Source organism: Bemisia tabaci, chromosome 8, assembly GCF_918797505.1.
Source record: "Bemisia tabaci chromosome 8, PGI_BMITA_v3".
Classification (NCBI taxonomy): domain Eukaryota; kingdom Metazoa; phylum Arthropoda; class Insecta; order Hemiptera; family Aleyrodidae; genus Bemisia; species Bemisia tabaci.
Window position 1 is genome coordinate 39,834,217 of NC_092800.1, and position 19,635 is coordinate 39,853,851.

At 40.8% G+C, this 19,635-nt stretch overlaps 1 protein-coding gene across 2 annotated transcripts; it reads left to right on the forward strand.

The window, feature by feature from the left end:
* The first annotated feature begins 1,566 nt into the window (after positions 1–1,566).
* Positions 1,567–13,192, forward strand: LOC109037137 (uncharacterized). Of its 2 annotated transcripts, none has more exons than XM_072303311.1 (4): positions 1,567–1,823; positions 8,038–8,378; positions 10,965–11,750; positions 13,002–13,192. In XM_072303311.1, the coding sequence occupies exons 2-3, from the start codon at positions 8,064–8,066 to the stop codon at positions 11,370–11,372; spliced, it is 723 nt and encodes a 240-aa protein (XP_072159412.1). In that variant the 5' UTR covers positions 1,567–1,823; positions 8,038–8,063; the 3' UTR covers positions 11,373–11,750; positions 13,002–13,192. The 2 variants fall into 2 exon arrangements, with proteins under 2 accessions (XP_072159412.1, XP_072159413.1); XM_072303312.1 differs by having other exon boundaries at positions 13,015–13,192.
* The last annotated feature ends 6,443 nt before the right edge of the window (positions 13,193–19,635 follow it).

Genomic DNA, 19,635 nt, shown 5'->3' on the forward strand with positions numbered 1-19,635 from the left:
GTACGTTCAATTTGCCGGGCTCGAAGTGCTCCTGTTATTATTTACGGTCAGGTCGGACACATTTTTTTGCGAAAGCCCTGTCAACATTACTCGCAAAAGTTCATGGAACTTTGCGCAAAAGTTAGGTTCCGTAAACCTATCTCTGTGTGGACAAGGCCTTTCATTTATAAGAAATGAACGAACAAATTATGAAAGAACGAACTTAAATGCGGTTTGATAATTTTAACTTTCCGCCGCGCCGCCGTGCTGACCGCGCTGCGCTGTGTTCGGAGCAATGTGTGAAGTATTCCTACAGTCTTGTAGGCGCTGTGCGTTTCACGCCGTCCGCTGCAGAACGCAGTGTGTTTGACGCAATGCGTGAAGTATTCATGCAGTCTTGTAGGCGCTATGCGTTTCACGTTCACGCTGACTACACTTTGTTTGACGCAATGCGTGCAGAAGTATCATGCAGTCTTGTAGGCGCTATGCGTTTCACGCTGAATACACTCTGTTTGACGCAGTGCGTGGACCAATCATGCCGAGGCGGGTGAGGGCTTCTCCTTTTAATTTCAAGTCCTCGTCATCATTCCTCTCTGCGCCGCGCCATTCCAGGCCAAATTGCGTGTTTGGTTTCTCTCCTAACTCGACTAATTAAAGGTGCTGTATCTTGTATCACCGAAAGACGACAAAATTAGAAATTACTATACTCTCAGGAAATGAGAGATTTTGTCACCTTTTCTAGTTGGTAATTTTTTTTCTGAATACGATTTTTTCTTAAACCTACATTTAAAAAACTTGCAAAATTTGCCGCGATAGGCCGCGGCCCTTGTGGCCACCCTCTAAATCCGGCCCTGTCCACAACGCTCTTTTGCAATGTCTACGGCTCATGAGTGCCGCATTCAGTTGGCACATTGTTCCGTTTGATAGAATGTAAAATCACGCGTTTCTATTTCTCCAAAGGGAAACACGCCCACTTTAGCATTGTTTCTTATGCAGCTCCACCCAATCTTTACCACTCGTCTATAGTTCCATTCAGCAGAAATACGTTCAAATAATACTCTGGCACAGGTGAAAAAATCGTAAAAGGAGTCGTTCTATCCAACTCTTGCGCACTAGGATGCTACGCAGTGTTCACCAAGGCCGATGCCAATCCACCAAAACACACGTGATGGAGATGGGGTTTTAAGCTCCTTAAAAGGAACGGTATAACTTTAGCACCTGTATAATTTAATTTCAAAACATCGTTTTTCATAGATCCAGACTAGCTCTCAGAATGTCTATATGCACCCAAAAATCATTTTACTTGTATACTAGACATTTCCTTCTCAGAATTTGAGTGTAGCCAAAAGTATGAACTAATTGTGTAACTTTCTTCGTGGCCTTCCGAACAGTTCTTTTTTTGTCATTAGTGTGAACCTATTTTGACGTCAAATCGCTGCTTTACGAACTGATGTGCTTTGTTACCACCACTGCAAGTGTGTTCCAATTTTTTCATAATCTGTTCAATGCACTCTCATCACAGAAAAATAAAGAACAATAACTCATTTGCACGTCTTGTTTCATTCAAAAACAGCGGGGCAGTGCACAGCGGACACTTTTCAGGTGTTGACACTGTAGCAGCCGATGCCTGAAACGGTGAAATGCGTCAGCGATTTTTAACTACATTTGACGTGCAAGTGAATTACTGTTTTGTTTTTGTGTTTTCTCCTATGTTTTTATTTTACTAGTGAGCTCTTGCACGGTTTGTCGCTCTTTATCATGTAGTAATTTCCGGTGGTTTTGAATTGCTGTCACTGAGTTTTCCGGCATGTTAGGATCGTTCCTTTTTTCCAATTCATTTACAGGTGAGTTCATCTTCACGTTTGCTTATTTGAGCAAACTATCATGATATTAGCAATATGTTTCGGGCATTGTAGACCCTAATGTCAGGTCAGTTTGAAATCAGGTCGAGTCAGGCTGCTGTATGTAACCCAGTCTAAATTCGTCTGCCACACTTTGTCAGTCTGGCGGTGAAAACCCCAAGTCTGAAACACCGAAAAAAAAGTGAAGTTGATTTTAACATTTTATGTAGATGTAAAAAAAGTGTGCGAGAACTTATTAAATGCTGGATTACCCGCCACAGCAGTTAGTTTTACATCTTAGCATTGCTGAAGTAACTGATGTAGTGGGCATTTCAGCATTTTATAAGTTCTTGCACACTTTTTTTAACATCAAGAATGTTAAATCAACTTCGTTTTTTTTCAGTGCATAATGCAGCTAAGTGTGGATTCTGCGTGATTTCGAGTCAAACCAATGCCAGATTGATAGGTATAAACCGTTTTTCATAAAACACTGTGACTCAGTCTGACGTCAGAGTGGTTCACTTTTACGGGACATTATTCGACAGGGAGCGTTGTCAACGTATGGTTCGATTCATTCTTCCCCAAATTTTCTTACTTTTTTTGTTGAATTTTAACGATGATAAAGCCGTTTTTCACTTCTGTCATATCAAACGCGACTGCACTTCTTGAACGAGATTAGTTATTTCAACTTTCCTTCAGTGAAGGTCTTTTTTCATCGATCAGAGTTTCGTACTATAGATTATAGTTACCATAATTGACCACTAGACAAGATGCGAATTTAAGCATTCTGAGACATATTTTTTAACCAAAATTTCACGTAGAACACGATGCGCACAACAAGAATTACCGAAATCAACTCCTTACAAAGATATTTAATGATTCCTGATGCGTGAATTCAAACCGCCCGTTCATTAAAACTCAATGCTCTACGTGATTCACATGGCGCGCTGAACGCGCATTACAGTCTGCGATATAAAAATCTGGCAACTTTAATCTTGACGCTGTGGCTCAGCTATAGCAAAATGCTAATAGTTTCAACAACACATGGTGAGAAATGAACATTGCTCGATTGAGAAACTTGCTGAAACCGTTATAGTGCGCGATTTGACTCACGTAGAGCTTTAAGTTTCTTGTGAGCGGGCAGTTCAAATTCCTCGTAACCAGTGTGAAATAAAAACGTCAATATCTTCGTTAGGAGTTGATTTCAGTAATTTTCGTTGTGCGAATCGTGTCTTACGTGAAATTCTGGTCAAGGTACATGCATCAGATTGCTTAAATTCGTACCTTGTCTAGTGGTCCATTTCATAGAAATGATGTACTCACTTGACTAAATTTTTCGAGTTTTTCGCGGTACTGAATACCTCTATTGCGATCGGCCGGGTATTTCCTTTGGACTATCGCTAAAAATCCGCGTCACCTTGACCCAAAAACGGCGTCCGAAATTTCGAGTGAGATGGCAGAACTCGCGGGTCAAGTGAGATAAGAACCGGGCTTTGATTCGCGGCTGCTCTTGTGATTAAATCGAGCCGTGATGAAATCGCCAAAACGGGGCTCCATTCAGTTTTTCGGCCGGCTACGCTCGCTCAAAAGGCGCAATTGATTCGAGCACTTGACCGAAAATCGCGGGCCTTGAACTTGGAGCTTAATCTCGCCCGCCGGTCTAGGCTCTCCGGGCGATTAATTAGATCCGCAGCAATAACAACGTAACTCCCGATTGAACCCGTTTGGATGTAAGCGATTTTGCCCAACCCGGAGCCCTAGAGGTCCGCGCCGCGGCAGCTGTCAGAACGTGGTTAATGGGTGCGGGAGGAGCGAGCAGGGAGGTTTTAGGTCACACCGTAGACTCAGCGAGTGGTCTAAACACATGTGATAGTGGGCCGTGCCTCTTAAATGTGTTTCCAATGGATTGAAATGAGTCAATGTCACATGCGTGGACTAAACCTAGAGTACCGTTATAGACAGAGTATGGCCGTTTCTGTGCCGGTTTTTCATTGGTCGCGAGGAAATAGGCTGACACGATGTTCTTACGGCCGTAAATGAACAAACAAGATGGCTGTAATTAGCAAGCAAGTTTGAGGTTATGCACATCTCACATCTTCCTGTGATTAAGATGAAAGGCGATTCAACAGTGTTTTCAAGTGTTATTCGTAGACATGCTAGTTTAAATTGTTACTGTTGTGTAATTGAAATTTTTGTCAAATTTTAGCTTCTTATCGATGTTACGGTGAGCCGCCATCTTGTTTATTTATTTACGGCCTTAAGAGCATCATGAAGCCTGAAAACTCGTTGACCAATCAAAAAGTGGCACAGTTTTCCAGTAGTAATCAGATACGAATGGCCATACGAAACATTCAATCGTAACTTGCCTAGGCCGGGCGGGGGCACATGGGTAACAGCTTTCTGAGGGGGGGGGGGGGTCCCCCGGGACTCCTTTGGATAGTTACCCACACGGTAATCAGGCCCGCCACATCCCATCTCGGGCCCTGGTACCAGTTTTAAGGTCCGGGCCCCAAGCACGGAGGGGGGGGGGAGGTCCCAGGGGCATCTCCCGAGAAATTTTAGAATTCATACGACTTATTCGACGCATTTTGAAGCTTCCATAAAGAATTTTTCCATCAATTTCTGCGGAATAATTATGTTTTTGTATACTTTCAGCACAAAATACTTGCGAATTGTTGCAATCAAAACATCGGGAAAATTTAATTTTTTTGGGGGGAGGGGGCACGTGATACTATTTTCAGTTCTAAAAGGGCCAGGCCCCCCTGGACTCGCCCTTCGTTTGTCTATGGCAAGGGAGTTGAGCCATGAGCCATTGAAGTCGAGGATGCCCAGACTGGAATCCTTAGCATCTGACGACGGAAGAAAATGAAACGCAGTTACTAAAAATATCCCTCTGTACTGAAGATCTTGAAAATATATAGAAATTTTCCAAGAAGTATACTTCTTTGAAAATTTAGGAAGAATTCCACAGTGCCCCAGCGTGTTTCTGAAAATCTATTTACCTTTTGCGAAATTTTGAGAGTAAATTTTTCACTTTTTCTTACGAAACAAGGGTTGCATGTGAATTCGTAGTGGTTTTTCGATAACGATAATCCGGGTATCGGAATTTGGCTGTTTTGAAAACGCCTTCAAATGCGGCGTGATACCTCACGCATTCCGGAGAGTTCAAATAGTTGTATCACTGCGCCGTAGGAATGTGACGGAAGATTTAAATGGAGATAGCCTCCATGCACGCTGGGCTTGTCAAATTCCTCTTACATTTTTGCAGTGGTGAATGCATAGCTGAAGTGCGCTTCAGCTAGAATTGTATTTACAAATAAGTGGTTTTTCTACGAGGATTAAAAATAAACAAGTGGCACGGAAAATAACAAAAGGATATGAACTATGCAAAACGATAATCCAGGTATCGGAACTTGGCTGATTTGATAACGCCTTCAAATGCGGCGTGATACCTCACGCGTTCCGGAGAGTTCAAATAGTTGTATCATCGCGCCTTAGAAATGCGGCGGAAGATTGAAATTGAAATAGCCTTCATGCACGCTGGCCTTTTCGATTTCCGTTAACATTTTTGCAGTCATGAATGCGCTTAAGTGCGCTTCAGCTAGCATTGTATTTAGTAAATGGGTGGTTTTTATGGGAGGATTATAAGAACGTATTTATACGAAAGGGAACTAAGCGCCAAATTTCAGTTTTTAACGGATCTGGATTCTCCATGTAATAAGCTTCTCTCACACGTAAATATGCCCCCAAAATACTAAATTCATCCCCTAGGATCAGCCCCTGAAAAATCGCAAAACAGGGAATCAGCGATTACGAATAAAAAGAAAAAGAACTATGTGTAAATTACCTTTGATTTAATGCGCTAACCCGGATTCTGAATTAAATCAAAAAGGAGCTATCTCCACTCAATTGACGCGCGGGCGGCGGAGCTTGATGGAAACTTGGTGAAACTTAATATCGGGGGTATTTTTGGACGGGAAACTCGAATTTCGGGTCAAATTTTGAAAATTCAGAAATCCAAGATGGCGGACATGGCCTAAAATGCTATCTCGGCCCTTGTCCAGCCGATCTTGGTGAAACTTGGTATCAGGGGGTATTTTCGGTGGGGAAACTCGATATTCGGGTCAAATTTTAAAAATTCGTTTATTCAAGATGGCGGATGTGGCCTAAAATGTTATCTCCTATTGAAACGCGCACCGCCGAAAAATCCCAGATGTCGTCTCGTAGATCCCCTGAGTGACGGTCACATATCGACCGTGCCGTGGATCTCTGAATTATAAAAATATGACCCGAATTTCGAGTTCCCCGTCCGAAAATACCCCCTGATACCAAGTTTCACTAAGATCGCCTGGACAGGGCCGAGATAGCATTTTAGGCCATGTCCGCCATCTTGGATTTCTGAATTTTCAAAATTTGACCCAAAATTCGAGTTTCCCGTCCAAAAATACCTCCCGACACCAAGTTTCACCAAGTTTTCATCAAGCTCTGTCGCGCGCGCGTCAATCGAGTGGAGATAGCTCCTTTTGATTTAATTCGGAATCCGGGTTAGCGCATTAAATCAAGTGGACCAACGTGCAAAATCCCCTATATCTCGCTTAATATGCACTTTTTCTTAATTTCCGCAACGTGTGTAATTAAAGGAACTCTTCAGCTTTCAAACAAGCTAAAGTAAACCAAAATCGGTCTATTACTACGGAAACGCCAATGGTTTTAGTCAAACTTGCTTTACTGAGAAGTTTGAAAATGGCGTTTAGTTCCTTCTCGCATACATACGTCCATAATTAAACAAGCGGTTAGAAATGGAAGCAAAATAATATGAGCTATGCAAAACGATTATTCCGATAACGGGACTAGGCTGTTTTGAAAACGCCTTCAAATTCGTCGTGATACCTCACGCATTCCGGAGAGTTCAAATAGTTGTATCACTGCGCCGTAAGAATGTGACAGAAGATTTAAATAAAGATAGCCTCCATGACGGTAATGGGTCACTATGGACAAGGTATGAATTGAAGCACTGCGAATTATATTTCCCCTTCAAATCTACGAAGAATGCGAATCGCGCAACAGAAAGTATGAAAATCAACTTCGAACAAGATATACATTTTGGCAAAAATACAAATGACGTCTTTTGTATAATCCAACTTCCATTTGATATGTATCAAAAATGCTTGTTAACATCACGTTTAGAAGTTGGTTTCTGATCTTCCCATTGTGCGAGTCGTTTTCTACGCAACTTTTTGCGGGAAATAACTCTGCATTCGAAAGTCTATGTTCACTGTTCAGATATACAATTTAGGCGTCCAATAACTAAATTTACATGATATTTTAAAGGCATTTTTGCGTCGTTAGAAAACTTAGAACGTAAGCATAAAACTGATTATGATAACATAAACGTAGATGTATTTTCAAGGCGCAACACCACGCCCACGTGTTGGGTTTACCTGCTTGTTTTTCCGGTTCAAATCTTACAGTGGCCCAATCCCTGTCTTCAACCTGGAGTATAAGAATTAGAAATACACTGAAAAAAAATTCTCGGCGTTTTTACCAAGGTCCGTTGGTACCTTTACCATCTCACTTTTTTACCAATTATCGGTAATTTTACCTAGACAGACCGGTAAGCTTACCTAAAAATCGGTATTTTTACTGGTGTTTTTCAGGTAAGAATACCACTTTTGGTAATCAATTCCCGGTAACTTTGCCATTTTATCTCGGTAATTCTACCACAGTCGATAACAAATATTGGCGTTTTTACCGGGATCCAGTAAAATCACCGAGAAAGTCAATAATTTTACCGAGATTTCTCGGTAAAATTACCAATTCCATAAATGATAATTTTACCTAGAAAATACTGGGATCAAATAGAACCCTGAATTCTTAGTAATTTCACTCTTTTCTTAGTAAATAAACCGAGATTTTTTTTCAGTGTTAATCTTCATCCTTGAAAATATATTAACAATTTAATTTTTGACAGTATGGCGTACATTTAACAACCGTAAGCTTCCCATTGTGGCCGTGAAATCACGAGATCCAATCGCAATACTGCACATCTAATGGTGTGAACACTTGTAAGTTTCAAATCGCGTGACTCGTTTTAATCAGACGCAAGAGGAGTAATTCATGCTTAAAACTGGCTAAGAGATTTTTTTTTCAGTGTATATTGTACTTTTCGAAACGACGATTCTGGAGTGGAAAATTTAATGAGTCGTATTTATTTCAGAAGTATGACATAAAAAAAGCCCGACGATGGAGGTGGCTGTCTCGGTGGCCCTGTTGATACTGGCGAATCTGTGGCTGATGGTGATCCCGCAGACGAAGAAAGACGACAAACACCCCCGACCGGCGAACGCCTCTTACTCGGGCTGCCGCTTGACGATCGGGAAGCTGACCGGGGCCAATTCTGAGTCCAACGACGGGATCCAGATGGGCGAATGCTGGGCCAACACCCGCGTCCACAACCAGAAGTGCGCATTTTTCGTCCCCTTCGAGCCCGGCCACGAGCACTATGACAGCGAAGGGGGCCCCTATGGCTCCTGCCTAGCCCTCGACCAATACCCTCAGGTAGGATAAAATCCAGAGACAAGAGACCCTCCACTACACGGAAAAAAATTAAATGTTGACTCAGCATTTATACTGTTGAAAAGACGTCCGACAAGTTTCAAATGCTGATTTTACAATATAAAAATGCTAACATAAAATTTTAATTTGTACATTTGCAGTGGGCGTAGTTACGCATTTGTTAAAATGTAAAATCAGCATTTGAAACTTGTTGGACATCTTTTTAACAGTATAAATGCTAAATCAACATTTAATTTCTTTCCGTGTAGTATCTTGACCATGGTGGAAGCTTCTAATCTCGCAACTTCAGAATTCCACTGTTGACTTACCTACATGGTTGATGTTCAACAACGTGTTGTGTTGGCAGTTCCGTTTTGCAAACGAGCCGAAAATGGCTGAAGTTTGGGAAACTTGTTTGGCTCATGACGTCACCCGAAGCTCATCATCCACCATGTAGGTAGGTCAACAGACGAAATTGGGGTAATGACTGTTGCTCCCTTATAATTGGACGTATTTCTACCAAACAGACCCATGTGCAGGTGAGAAATATGGGGTGTGCTCGTTAGTTCTCTGGCCGTAAGAGTGAATGAGAATAATAAAGCGCCAGTGACGTCAGCGGCAATGATCAACGGGGGGGGGGGGGGGGGGGCGACGGGGAGATCGTCGTCGGGGCGCTTTAACTCATGAGCCCTGTCCACAACACTCTCGTCCCATCCTCGCGGCTCATGAATCTCGCATTCAGTTGGCGCTTAGTTCCTTTTGGTAGACTGTAAAATCCCGCTTTTCCAATTCTTCAAAAGGAATCACGCCCATTTTTACATTGTTTCTTATGCAGCTTTCTAAAGCACACCCCATATTTCTCACCTGCACACAGTTCTGTTTGATAGAAATACGTCCAATCGTCCATGAGGAATCGTTGAATCCCTTAAAGTAAAAGCTTTGACCTGTGGCCAAGAGGCCAGTGGAGGGTTTCTTGTCTCTGATAAAATTCCACACTGAAAAAAAAATCCGGCCGTGGAAGCCATACTTACGGGCTACACAAACATACCGCACCCGCGTTCCGGGCTCAGAGGCCGAAAGTTAGGGGCGTAGCACTCGGAGCAATCGAAGCTACGGCTCCAGCACCCGGAACTTTCGGCCGCTGAGCTCGGAATGTGGACGGAATGTTTATATGGCCCGCAACTGATTTTTTCAATGCAGTACAATGAAAATAATAAAATTAATCAAACGATTAGATGTATCGTTGTTTCTCACACGAAGGGACGTAACTCCATCTCAATGTTGCTAAATTTCTCCTCGCAAATCTGATATTAACTGGGAGAATCTTGAGCATTATTAACTGAAACTTCACCGATTTTCCTCCCGATTCTGATTTTTCCTCGGATTCCGTGTAAAAATCAGAAAAATTTGGAATACAAATTGCACGGGTACATTTTTGTAAAATAAACAAATTGTTTGAGTCCACTCGACGACCTTTGAAAACAGTTGCGTTCCTTCGTTCGGGAGACGACGATATGTGATCTCTTGCATCAGCATTATTCTGTCTCGCTAAGGAAGAAAGCCGTATGAGTTTTCAGACGTTGCCAAAATTCCTTCGATAAAATCTACTGAGAAAATGTTGAACATTTGCTTCCAAAATTTTCAGACGATTTGGACACAATTTAGTCTATAATATCTGAAAATTTCAAGGAGAAACATGCATGAATTTCCTCAAATGCTTTTTTTAATCCGGAGAAATTTGGCAACTCTAGAATGTTCATACGGCGTTTTTCCTTAGCCTGGCAGTATTGTACCACCTTATTCAGTAACTTTATCTCGAAAAACACACTAAAATACCAAAACAAATGGGTGCACAAGGCTAAGGAGAAATAAAACAAACCAGGACGTTTCGGGCCAGCTCCTTGCCCATTCTCAACTGGAAAAAAGCTAAAAAATGAATAAATTAAAACGAGGAAATGAGCATGCAACTGACCGAGGTAGAAATCAGTGCAAACTTCTCAGTCTAACTACCTCGGTGAGTTGCATACTCATTTTCTTGTTTTAATTTTTACAATTTCAGCTTTTTCCCAGTTGAGAATGAGCACGTAACTGGACCGAAACGTCCTGGTTTGTTTTATTTCTCCTTAGCCTTGTACACCCATTTTTTTTGGTATGTTAATGTGCTTTTACTGTTTTCTGTATTCGGGCTATTGCAAGGTGGATTTACACAGGTATGGACAGAACTAAACAACTGGCCTCTGATTGGCTCTCCAGAGGCCCCTTAACTTCCGCCATTTTGTATGTTTTGATTATTTTGATTTATTATGTTCGGTTTATCGTTTGTCACAATTTTGTGGGGTTTTTACCACAATTTTGATAATGCGATATTAATTTTAACGTTTAAACGCACAAACGTTTGAATGTTGATTTGATTGTAATTTAATTAAAAAACGGGCCCCTTAACCTACGTCACGTAGTCATGTGACACGCTCATGGGAAATTTTCAACTTGTCCATACCTGTGTAAATCTACTTTGGGCTACTGTGTCTCATCTTTCTCTTATCATTTATCTCGACATTTAGATTAATATTTATATGTGTGTTTCTCCAGGCATCAGACATGTCAGAGACGACAAACCTGGCAAACTGGTGTTTCTTTTGGGAAACGAAAATCGATCCGAGCAGCAACGCCACTGCTGCGCCACTGCCCTCGGCTCCGGGTGAGAAGGGGCTTCCGATGCCGATCGTCTGTCCGAGCAACCTGAAAGACTGCTACTCCGCCGACTGGTTCGAGCCGGGCGGGAAGCTCGGCGCTTATGGAGATCTCTACCCGACCTACAGAGGGATCTGGTTCCCGCTCAAAGATCCCAGCACCAGGAAACCCCTCTTCTGCCAAGGTCTCGGTTTAGGCTGTGACACGCCCAACATGCGCGGCTTGCAGCTCCAGCATCTCATCAACGGCACTTGCGACGTGGAACACAAGTGCCACCCGCCGAATGGGACCAATCCGAAGCCTTAGCTCCACATTGGGCTCAGTCAGAGACAAGAGACTCTCCACTGGCCTCCTAGCGACAGGTGGAAGCTTTTACTTTCGGGGTTTCAACAATTCCTTATGGACAGTTATTAGGGAGCAACAGTAATCACCCTAATTTCGGCTGTTGATCTACCGACATATTTGATGATGAGCTTCGGGTGACGTCATGAGCCAAATAAGGTTCCCAAACGTCGGCCATTTTCGGCTTGTTTGTAAAACGAAACTGCCAACACGTTGTTGAACATCAACCATGCAGGTAAGTCAACAGTAGAATGCTGAAGTCCCGAAAGTAAAAGCTTCCACAATGGCCAAGATACTAGTGGAGGGTCTCTTGTCTCTGGGCTCAGTGGACCACTATACCAGGTTCGAATTTAAGCATTCTGATACATGTTTCTTGACCAAAATTCCACGTAGAGCCAGGGCCGGATTTACCTACTTCCCGCCCATGGGCCGACTATATTTTTCCGCTCCCTTCTGATTCGTTAAGTGAACGCGCCGGAGGGGGTGTATGAGACGCGTTCACTCGTTTTGGGCACATTTTTTTGTGAAAGCCCTGTCAACACCAACAAAAGTTCACGGAACTTTACGCGGAAGTTAAGTTCCGTAAATCCATCCCTGTTTGGGTAACCTGGGACGGACGTTGCTGCAAGTTGGCAACGTTGTTTTATTTCCAGTGGCGTGGCGTGCTTTACGATATATCGATTGTTACGCCATTTAAACCTACGGAAAAGGATCGATAAACAGGGTGTTCGCAGCGAACACCTTAATAATCGATTCTTTACCATAGGTTTAAATGGCATAACAATAGATAAATCGCAATTCACGCCACGCCACTGTTTCTTTCCATTTACAGCTGTGCATCGAAAGAAATCTCAACACAAAAGTTTGGTCGATACGGGGAGTAAAACACAAGCTGGACGTATTTATGCAAAATGGAACTATGTGAAAGTGGAAAAATGGGGTGTGATCGTCAGCGGTCGAGCCATAAGAATGAACGGGTAATATAAAGCGCCAGTGACGTCAGCGGTAACGACGAGAGAAACGACGATCAACGACACGGCATTTAACTCATGAGCCCTGTCCACAAGGCACTAGATACATGCCCGCGGCTCACGAGTTAGCGCTTTTCATTTAATTGAAAATCCCGCTTTTCCAATTTCTCAAAAGGAACTGTCTCCGCTTTTACATTGTTTCTTATCCAGCTTTCACGAGCACAACCCATCTTTCCACTTGCGCATAGTTCCTTTCAGCATAAATACGTCCAGCCAACCCTAGCCGTTGGTTGTCAATTTCGAGAGGAAATGTTGGCTAGTTTTCTTGAAGGAATTTAGTAAAATAACGAGTGGTGCATACCAACGCCGCAATACGAGGAATGCACTTTCCCAATCCCTTCATTGTTATTTGCGCTAAAACCGCAAATTGAAGGTTCCAAAATTAACAGTTTTATGTTGGTTTGTGTCTCACTTCCTATATTAACCAAAAGTAACATACGAACACAAATATTTTTATTAGTGTGTTAAATAATCTATTCTCGTTGGGGCACCAGTCCCCTCCGAGAATCGATACATGTTTACAGGTTTAAATGAGAGAGTTTAAATGGAGTCATTTTTACAGGTTTATTCCTCAGGTAGAGAAAACTATAGGTTGCCAACTCTCTAGACCCACCAATGCAAAAGAAAGCTGAGTCGCATTTTGGTAGAAAATGAGTCACGGTAGACTGGAGTCGCTTTAATTATTTTTCCGGCAGACGGTCAAACTTATACGCACGGTTGAAACAAATTAAAATAAATACTCCAAAAATTTTACTTTGGGCATACGACTTCCTCCTCCTCTTCCTCCTCTTCTCATTACTAGTTATATTATATTCTTCTCTGTCCTCTTCTATCATCAGAAGGTACAGATTAGCTGTCTAGAGCTTCAACAAGAATTAAGTAAAGTTAGTGCATAAATTGGAAATGTGGCCAACTTGCGTTACATTGAAATCTCAATACCGAGGGCAAAAAGATTATCCAAGCATAGTTTTCCCTCGAAGAGATACACCGTTTGGTGCAACACTAGTTACAACCGTTCAGGAAGACAACTGCAGACACGTTACTAGTTTTACTGCAACTATGAACTATCTCTTTAAGGGAAAATTGGGCTTGCATATTAGCTTTTTCCCTCTGTATTTAGATTTTATTGCGTAACACACGTTGGCTACATTTCGAACTTACTGTCTATACAGCTTGTGCGTTTACCGCAGTCAGTTTGTGAAGATTCGAGTCAGCGGATCTTTTGTAACATTCAAAAAATGTGTAAACTTATTTATAGTGGATTCTATTTAGAAAAAAAGCACGAGCTGCAGCAATTGAACTTTTAAGTGAGAAAGACCAAAAACAGCGCGATTATTCATTTCGGTTAAATTTTCTTAAATCTCTCTCAATAGTAAATCTGATCGCCGCACAGTGGATTGAGTCAATCAGATAGGTCGGACATTAAGTTTTTGACTATTACCGCAAATTTTAATGTATTTTCCGTCAGATTTTAAACTTCAAGCAGTGCTTTAAGCAGAAAATTTCACGAGGAAACCAATGGGGCCATTTTTAAAATCTCAAAGTTTTGATTTAACGGAGTTATAAGCGTTTAAAGTTTCCGAATTTTTTCCGACCTCTCCTATCGACTCGACCCACTGTGCGCCGACAATTAGGAAAAATTGTCAATTTTGGCAATGACTTTAAAAAATATTCACACGGATTACGTGAATCGTGCGTTTCGGAGTGTGTATACAAGACTCCTGGTTGGTTCGACGTGGTTTATACCTTTAGGTATAAAGTCACTCACTTGGCTTTATCACTTGTGTGCAACAAACTCATTCGAGATGGATTGCATGGTGTATCGTAAAAGTTGCAACCAACTTCACGGTTTCCTCTTGGAACTCATTTAGTATAAAGCTGTCCACATTCCAGGACTATGAAGCGCAATTTTCAGCACAGTATTTGCACGTGCTATGGCCGCGCAAAGCAGGCTTGCGTTTTGATAACCTTTTTCTGCTACGTGTAGCAGTTAGGGAGTCACTTAGGATAGGTAGCCGAGCTATATAATAACAAATGATCACTATAAATAATATGTCGGCAGCTCAATGTTGCCAACCTAATTAAGACAGGCACAAGTGTAGCAAGTCCACTGTTGTCAAATTGTGCGGTGTGAGGAGTGAAAGCCTAAATCTTGCGTTCGGTGTCTCGCATAAATTCGGTGGGAATCAAAGGTTGAATTGAAAACCAATCGCAAGGGGTTAGGGGTTGATTTAAAAGAAAGGGAGAAAAAAACTTGGAATATATTTCATATAGACGGTGTAAGTCGGTAATCACATAACTCGTTTTGCGACGTCTCAGACTTCCTGTCATACTTTATTTTTTAAACGAAAAACCACTCAACGGCAATTTTTTAAAACTGCCGTGATTTTTTTTCTCTGTGCGAAGAAAATTCTGCATAAACTTCAAGGAATGATGTCAATTTGTTCTCCTCTAAAATAATGACATAGAGGCGGAGAATTTCAGACACCGCAAACGAGTTATGCGATTGCCGACTTACACCGTCGATATACTGCAGTTCATACTGCACTACGATTCATATTAGGTCCCATCGCATATGGTAAAAAATATTCCGATAATCTGTCGTCTTTGGACACCTTACAACAATATTTGGACCGATTTAACTGGTAATTGCAACAGACGTCGCCTGATTTTCTATGATCTCTTATTTCTTTAAAAAAAATTTAAGCATCTTTGCAACTTAAAATTTTGTGAGTAAATACTCTCGATTGTTTATGGTAAATTCACTGGAAATTTAAAAAGTTGTTTGGTGTTTTATTTATCTGTCTTCAAAAAATAAAATATGAGGAACAAATGGATTGCATTTTGCAAAAAAGGAACCAAAAGTATTCCAATGTTGCAAGGATTCTGCAACGTACATTATTTGCAAAAAGGCACTATACTCATGCAAAAAATTAAATCTACAAAGGTAATTTTCGTATTTAATTCATATTGGGAGTAAAGATAAAACTCATTTAGATGATCAGTTGGATTGAATTTTGCAAAAAGGAACCAGAAGCATTGCAATGATGCTAAGATTATGCAACTTCATCCTTTGCAATAAAATTACTGAAATCATCAAAAAATATGAAATTTTTGTCTTAAATTTACAGTTTTTTGAGAGTAAAATAGAAACTGTTAATGGATAATCGGGTTTATCTTCCAAGACGAAAGAAGTTGCACAATCTTAGCAGCATTGCAATGCTCCTGGTTCCTTTATGCAAAATGCAATCCAGTTTATATCTGCATTTAAAAAAAAGTCGCCCAATCTTAGTGACATTGGAATGATCTTGGTTCCTTTTCGAAAATGCACTCTAAATGTGGCAGCGTGAGACATATAGTCGGACTAATTTCGGATAAATGCGTCCGATTTATCTTCAATGTATCAATGTAACGAAGATGAGTAAGATCTGGACTCGGACGAGATTTTGCAACGCCCTCCAGTTCCTTACACGGGGCAGTAGCTCATGCAGTAGTGCGTTCCGAAACTCCTTGTTAGCTCCTCGGTGAGATCCGGCTGCTGCAGATGGTAGGTTTTGCATACGAGCCGTTAACGTCGGCTACAATAGGCCTGCGACTATTTTTTCACCTTGTTTATGACGCTGTCCCGCTTATCATTCCGTGTTTTTACACGTGAAATATTTGCAGTATTTAGAAACAATAACCTAATTTGTTGGATCGTGGATGTATTTACTGGCGGCGCGGTCGTAAACTCCGGCCTCTGCACCGTACGGCCACTCCGTGGAGTCCGTTACGCAAAGACGGTGGGCAGCTCTGCCGTGCTACGGAAAAACGCCGTATGAACATTCGAGAGTTGCCAAATTTCCCTTGATAAAACATGTATTTTTGCTATCATTTATGCATGTTTTTCCTAGAAATTTTCAGGTATTTTAGATTAAAGTGCGTACAAAATTGTCTAGAAATTTTGGGAAAAAAATATTCACAATACTCCCTGTAAATTCGTTTTTTATCGGAGAAAATTTGGCAACGCCTCAAGGCTCATACGGCGTTCTTCCTTAGCACGGCAGAGCTCTGCCGTGTTATGGAAAAACGTCGTATAAGTATTCGAATGTTGCCAAATTTCCTCTCAGAAAGGGCCAAATTTTGAAAGAAGGTTATGAATATTTTTCCTTGAAATTTTCAGACTTTTCAGTTCTAATTACGAACAAAATCCTCTGAAAAATTGAAGGGAAAATATTCAAAAAATGTCTTGAAAATGTGCGATTTTTCGATGGAAATCTGGCAACGCCTGATGGCTCGTACGGCGTTTTTCCTTAGCACGGCAGAGTTCTGACTTGCTAAGTAAGAACGTCCTATGAGTCTGCGAACGTTGTTAAATTTCCTCCATTTAAACGCACGTTTTCTAGAAATTTTGTGAATATTTCCCCCCGATTTATTCGAGCTTTCATTCGCAGTTTCATCCTAAGTATCTGCAAATCTGAAAGAAAATTTTGTGAAATTTTTCCTCAAATGTGAATATTTTATTGGGCATGACTGTTAACGTCCGAATGTGCATAGGACGTTGTAGCACGACAGGGCCGTTAGTCCAACGCGAAGTTCTGATGGCAAGCGAGAAAAAACCATTCAAAGGGGTGAATCATGCAACCACCTTTCGAGGAGGTCTTATAGTCTCATCAATACCTACGACCCCAAAAAAAAGAAATTGAATAATGAATAAGAATATTTTTTTAAATATGAATAAAGTTTTAAAAAAGTTTATTTTCAAATGATGCACTTTCTTACGTAAAGTTTCGATGAGATTTATGATTTCAATTTACTTACTATAAACAATCTGATTAAACCTACAATTTTATAGTGATAATCATGATTTCATTTTAGGAATTTTTCATCGAGGTCTTTTCTTTCTTATTAGGTATTCTTAAGTTATCATCGTTTATGTATTCATTTTCAATGTTTTACGTATAATTTTTTTAAAACTGCACAATTGAAGAGCTCGGAATGCAGGTGATTCATGATGGAGCAACTTCTGACTGGAATTGCGGGTTGCGTCAACTCCTTTTGAAGGCTCCCTGAGCGTCTCACTAAGCGGAAACATGGATGTAACGTTACATATTCTCTTCTTTCAGATTAAATTAAAAAGCAACACTGTCAAAGGATCAAGATGTCAACCTTTACCATTATTATACATGTTATATAATGTGTTCAATAAATAATTCATCGTAATGCTTTGAAAAATTAATTTGTTGGATCAAATCATACCGCACGTATGTGAAATTAGTGTGGCAAAAATCATTATTAAATTTTAATATGAATAAAATCCTTGCCATTCGCATAAAGAATTTATTAGTGATACGTCAAATCGATCATACATATTAAAAGTAAGCTTTTTCTCGCAGCACACATTCGATTTTATTCATATTTAGATAATAACCTAACTCGAGGCTGTATTGGGACTGAGAAACGCCGTTATGGGAAATAAGTTCATTCATTTAAACACAGGCCGTGTTTTGAACATAGTTATCGTCTTATCAGCTATTGAACATAAAAGTGAGGGGCTTGGAGGACAAGGCGCATAATTGCAGTTTTCGAAAAAAATTAACTTATTAGCGATTTCAACCACATCTAGGTTTGAAATAAAATCTTTGAAAAATTCACTGGTAAAATCCAATTTTTAAGCAGCAAAATGTGAGTTTGAACTTTCTTTCCGACATAAGGTCTCATATAATTAAGAAACTTTAAACACGTTTTTCTCGAAATAGCAAAATCTATACTCATGCGCCTTGTCCTCTAAGCCCATAGAGAAAAAAAGGAGGTGTTTGCATTTCGGGCATCTTGGAATCTTTTTGATGACGTAGGTCGGTACAGCGACGTTTATCATCGATTTTCTTGGAAATGGTGTAATTTATGGAAAAAAGTCATTCTATAGAAAGTGCTTGAAATTATATCCTGAGTTGATTTAAGCAAAAAAATGGGACATCACGGTCCGTTTTTCATACTTCGAATTCCGGATTTCGCTGGCCAGGTTGTACCGACCTACGTCATAGGGTAAACAAACCTCAAGATGCAAACACCTCCTTTTTTTCTCTGTGCTCTAAGCCTCTCAACTATCAAACATCCTTCTCATAGTTATCGTGAAAATGCCTCATTATTTTATTTTTGTGAAGTGAAACAAATTTTGCAGGGGAAATGATGGATAAACTTTAAAAAGTGGTTCTTACTGTAGTATGCAGTCTAAATAGACCGTTACGGTCCGAGCCTCCAAGGAGACCACGTTTCACTGACCATGGCCGAAAGTCCACCGAATGTGACTCTCAGTTACATGCCCAAAGCTCCTTCAGATGCGAGCGGAGCAACTTTACCCGTTGACTTGAACACGTATTCGCTACCGCCGTAGAGGGCGGACGCAAAGGCACTACCCAACGTATTGTTCTGGAGCTGATGCTGAGGACAATCCACCTCCTATCGCGGGTTTAGACAAATTGAGTGACAATGATGGATAAGTGATTGATGGACGATTGTTGCCTGATGAATGGTGGACGCCGACTGATCGGTGCGGTTATCAGTTTGCCACCCACTTACTCAGGCGCCCTGGTCTCCGGTCTCTCTCCTGTACTGCCGTGCTAAGGAGAAACGTCGTATGAATATTCGAGAGTTGCCAAATTTCCTTTGATAAAACTTTTATTTTTGAGGAAAGTCTTTAGTATTTTTCCTTGAAATTTTCAGGAACTTTAGGTGAAATTGCGAACAAAATTATATGAAAAATTGGAAGGAAAATATTCAAAAGTTTACCTGGAAATTTGTGTCTTATCAAAGATAATTTGGCAACGCCTGATTTCTCATTCGGCGTTCTTCCTTAGCACGGCAGCGTAAGGCACGGCTAGCAACCGTGAACATGTTACGTTCGCATGGATTCAAGTATGAATGGACTGGTTGACGAGTTTTAGAGGACGGTAATACATTATATTTTTCATCAATATTTTGCGTAGGAAATGATGATAAATTTTGGAATGGCTTCATTGCGCAAATTATCGTTCCGCTCACAAGGATACGTAATTTCATTCCAGGGATCGTTTTGCCATCCGACTCTTTTAAGTACTGCTTGTTTTTTTTTTTTTTTTTTTTTTTTTTTTTTTTTTTTTTTTTATAAGTCTGCAAGTTGTAAACTATGATTGAGCCTTTAGCGTTTGATGTTAATGAATAAAACTTCACTAGAGTTG

Bases quoted from the DNA above. Each gene is read 5' to 3' on its own strand.
- LOC109037137 (XM_072303311.1), top strand. From the start codon at position 8,064: ATGGAGGTGGCTGTCTCGGTGGCCCTGTTGATACTGGCGAATCTGTGG. The intron at 8,379-10,964 runs GTAGGATAAAAT...GTGTTTCTCCAG, and splicing joins CCCTCGACCAATACCCTCAG to GCATCAGACATGTCAGAGAC.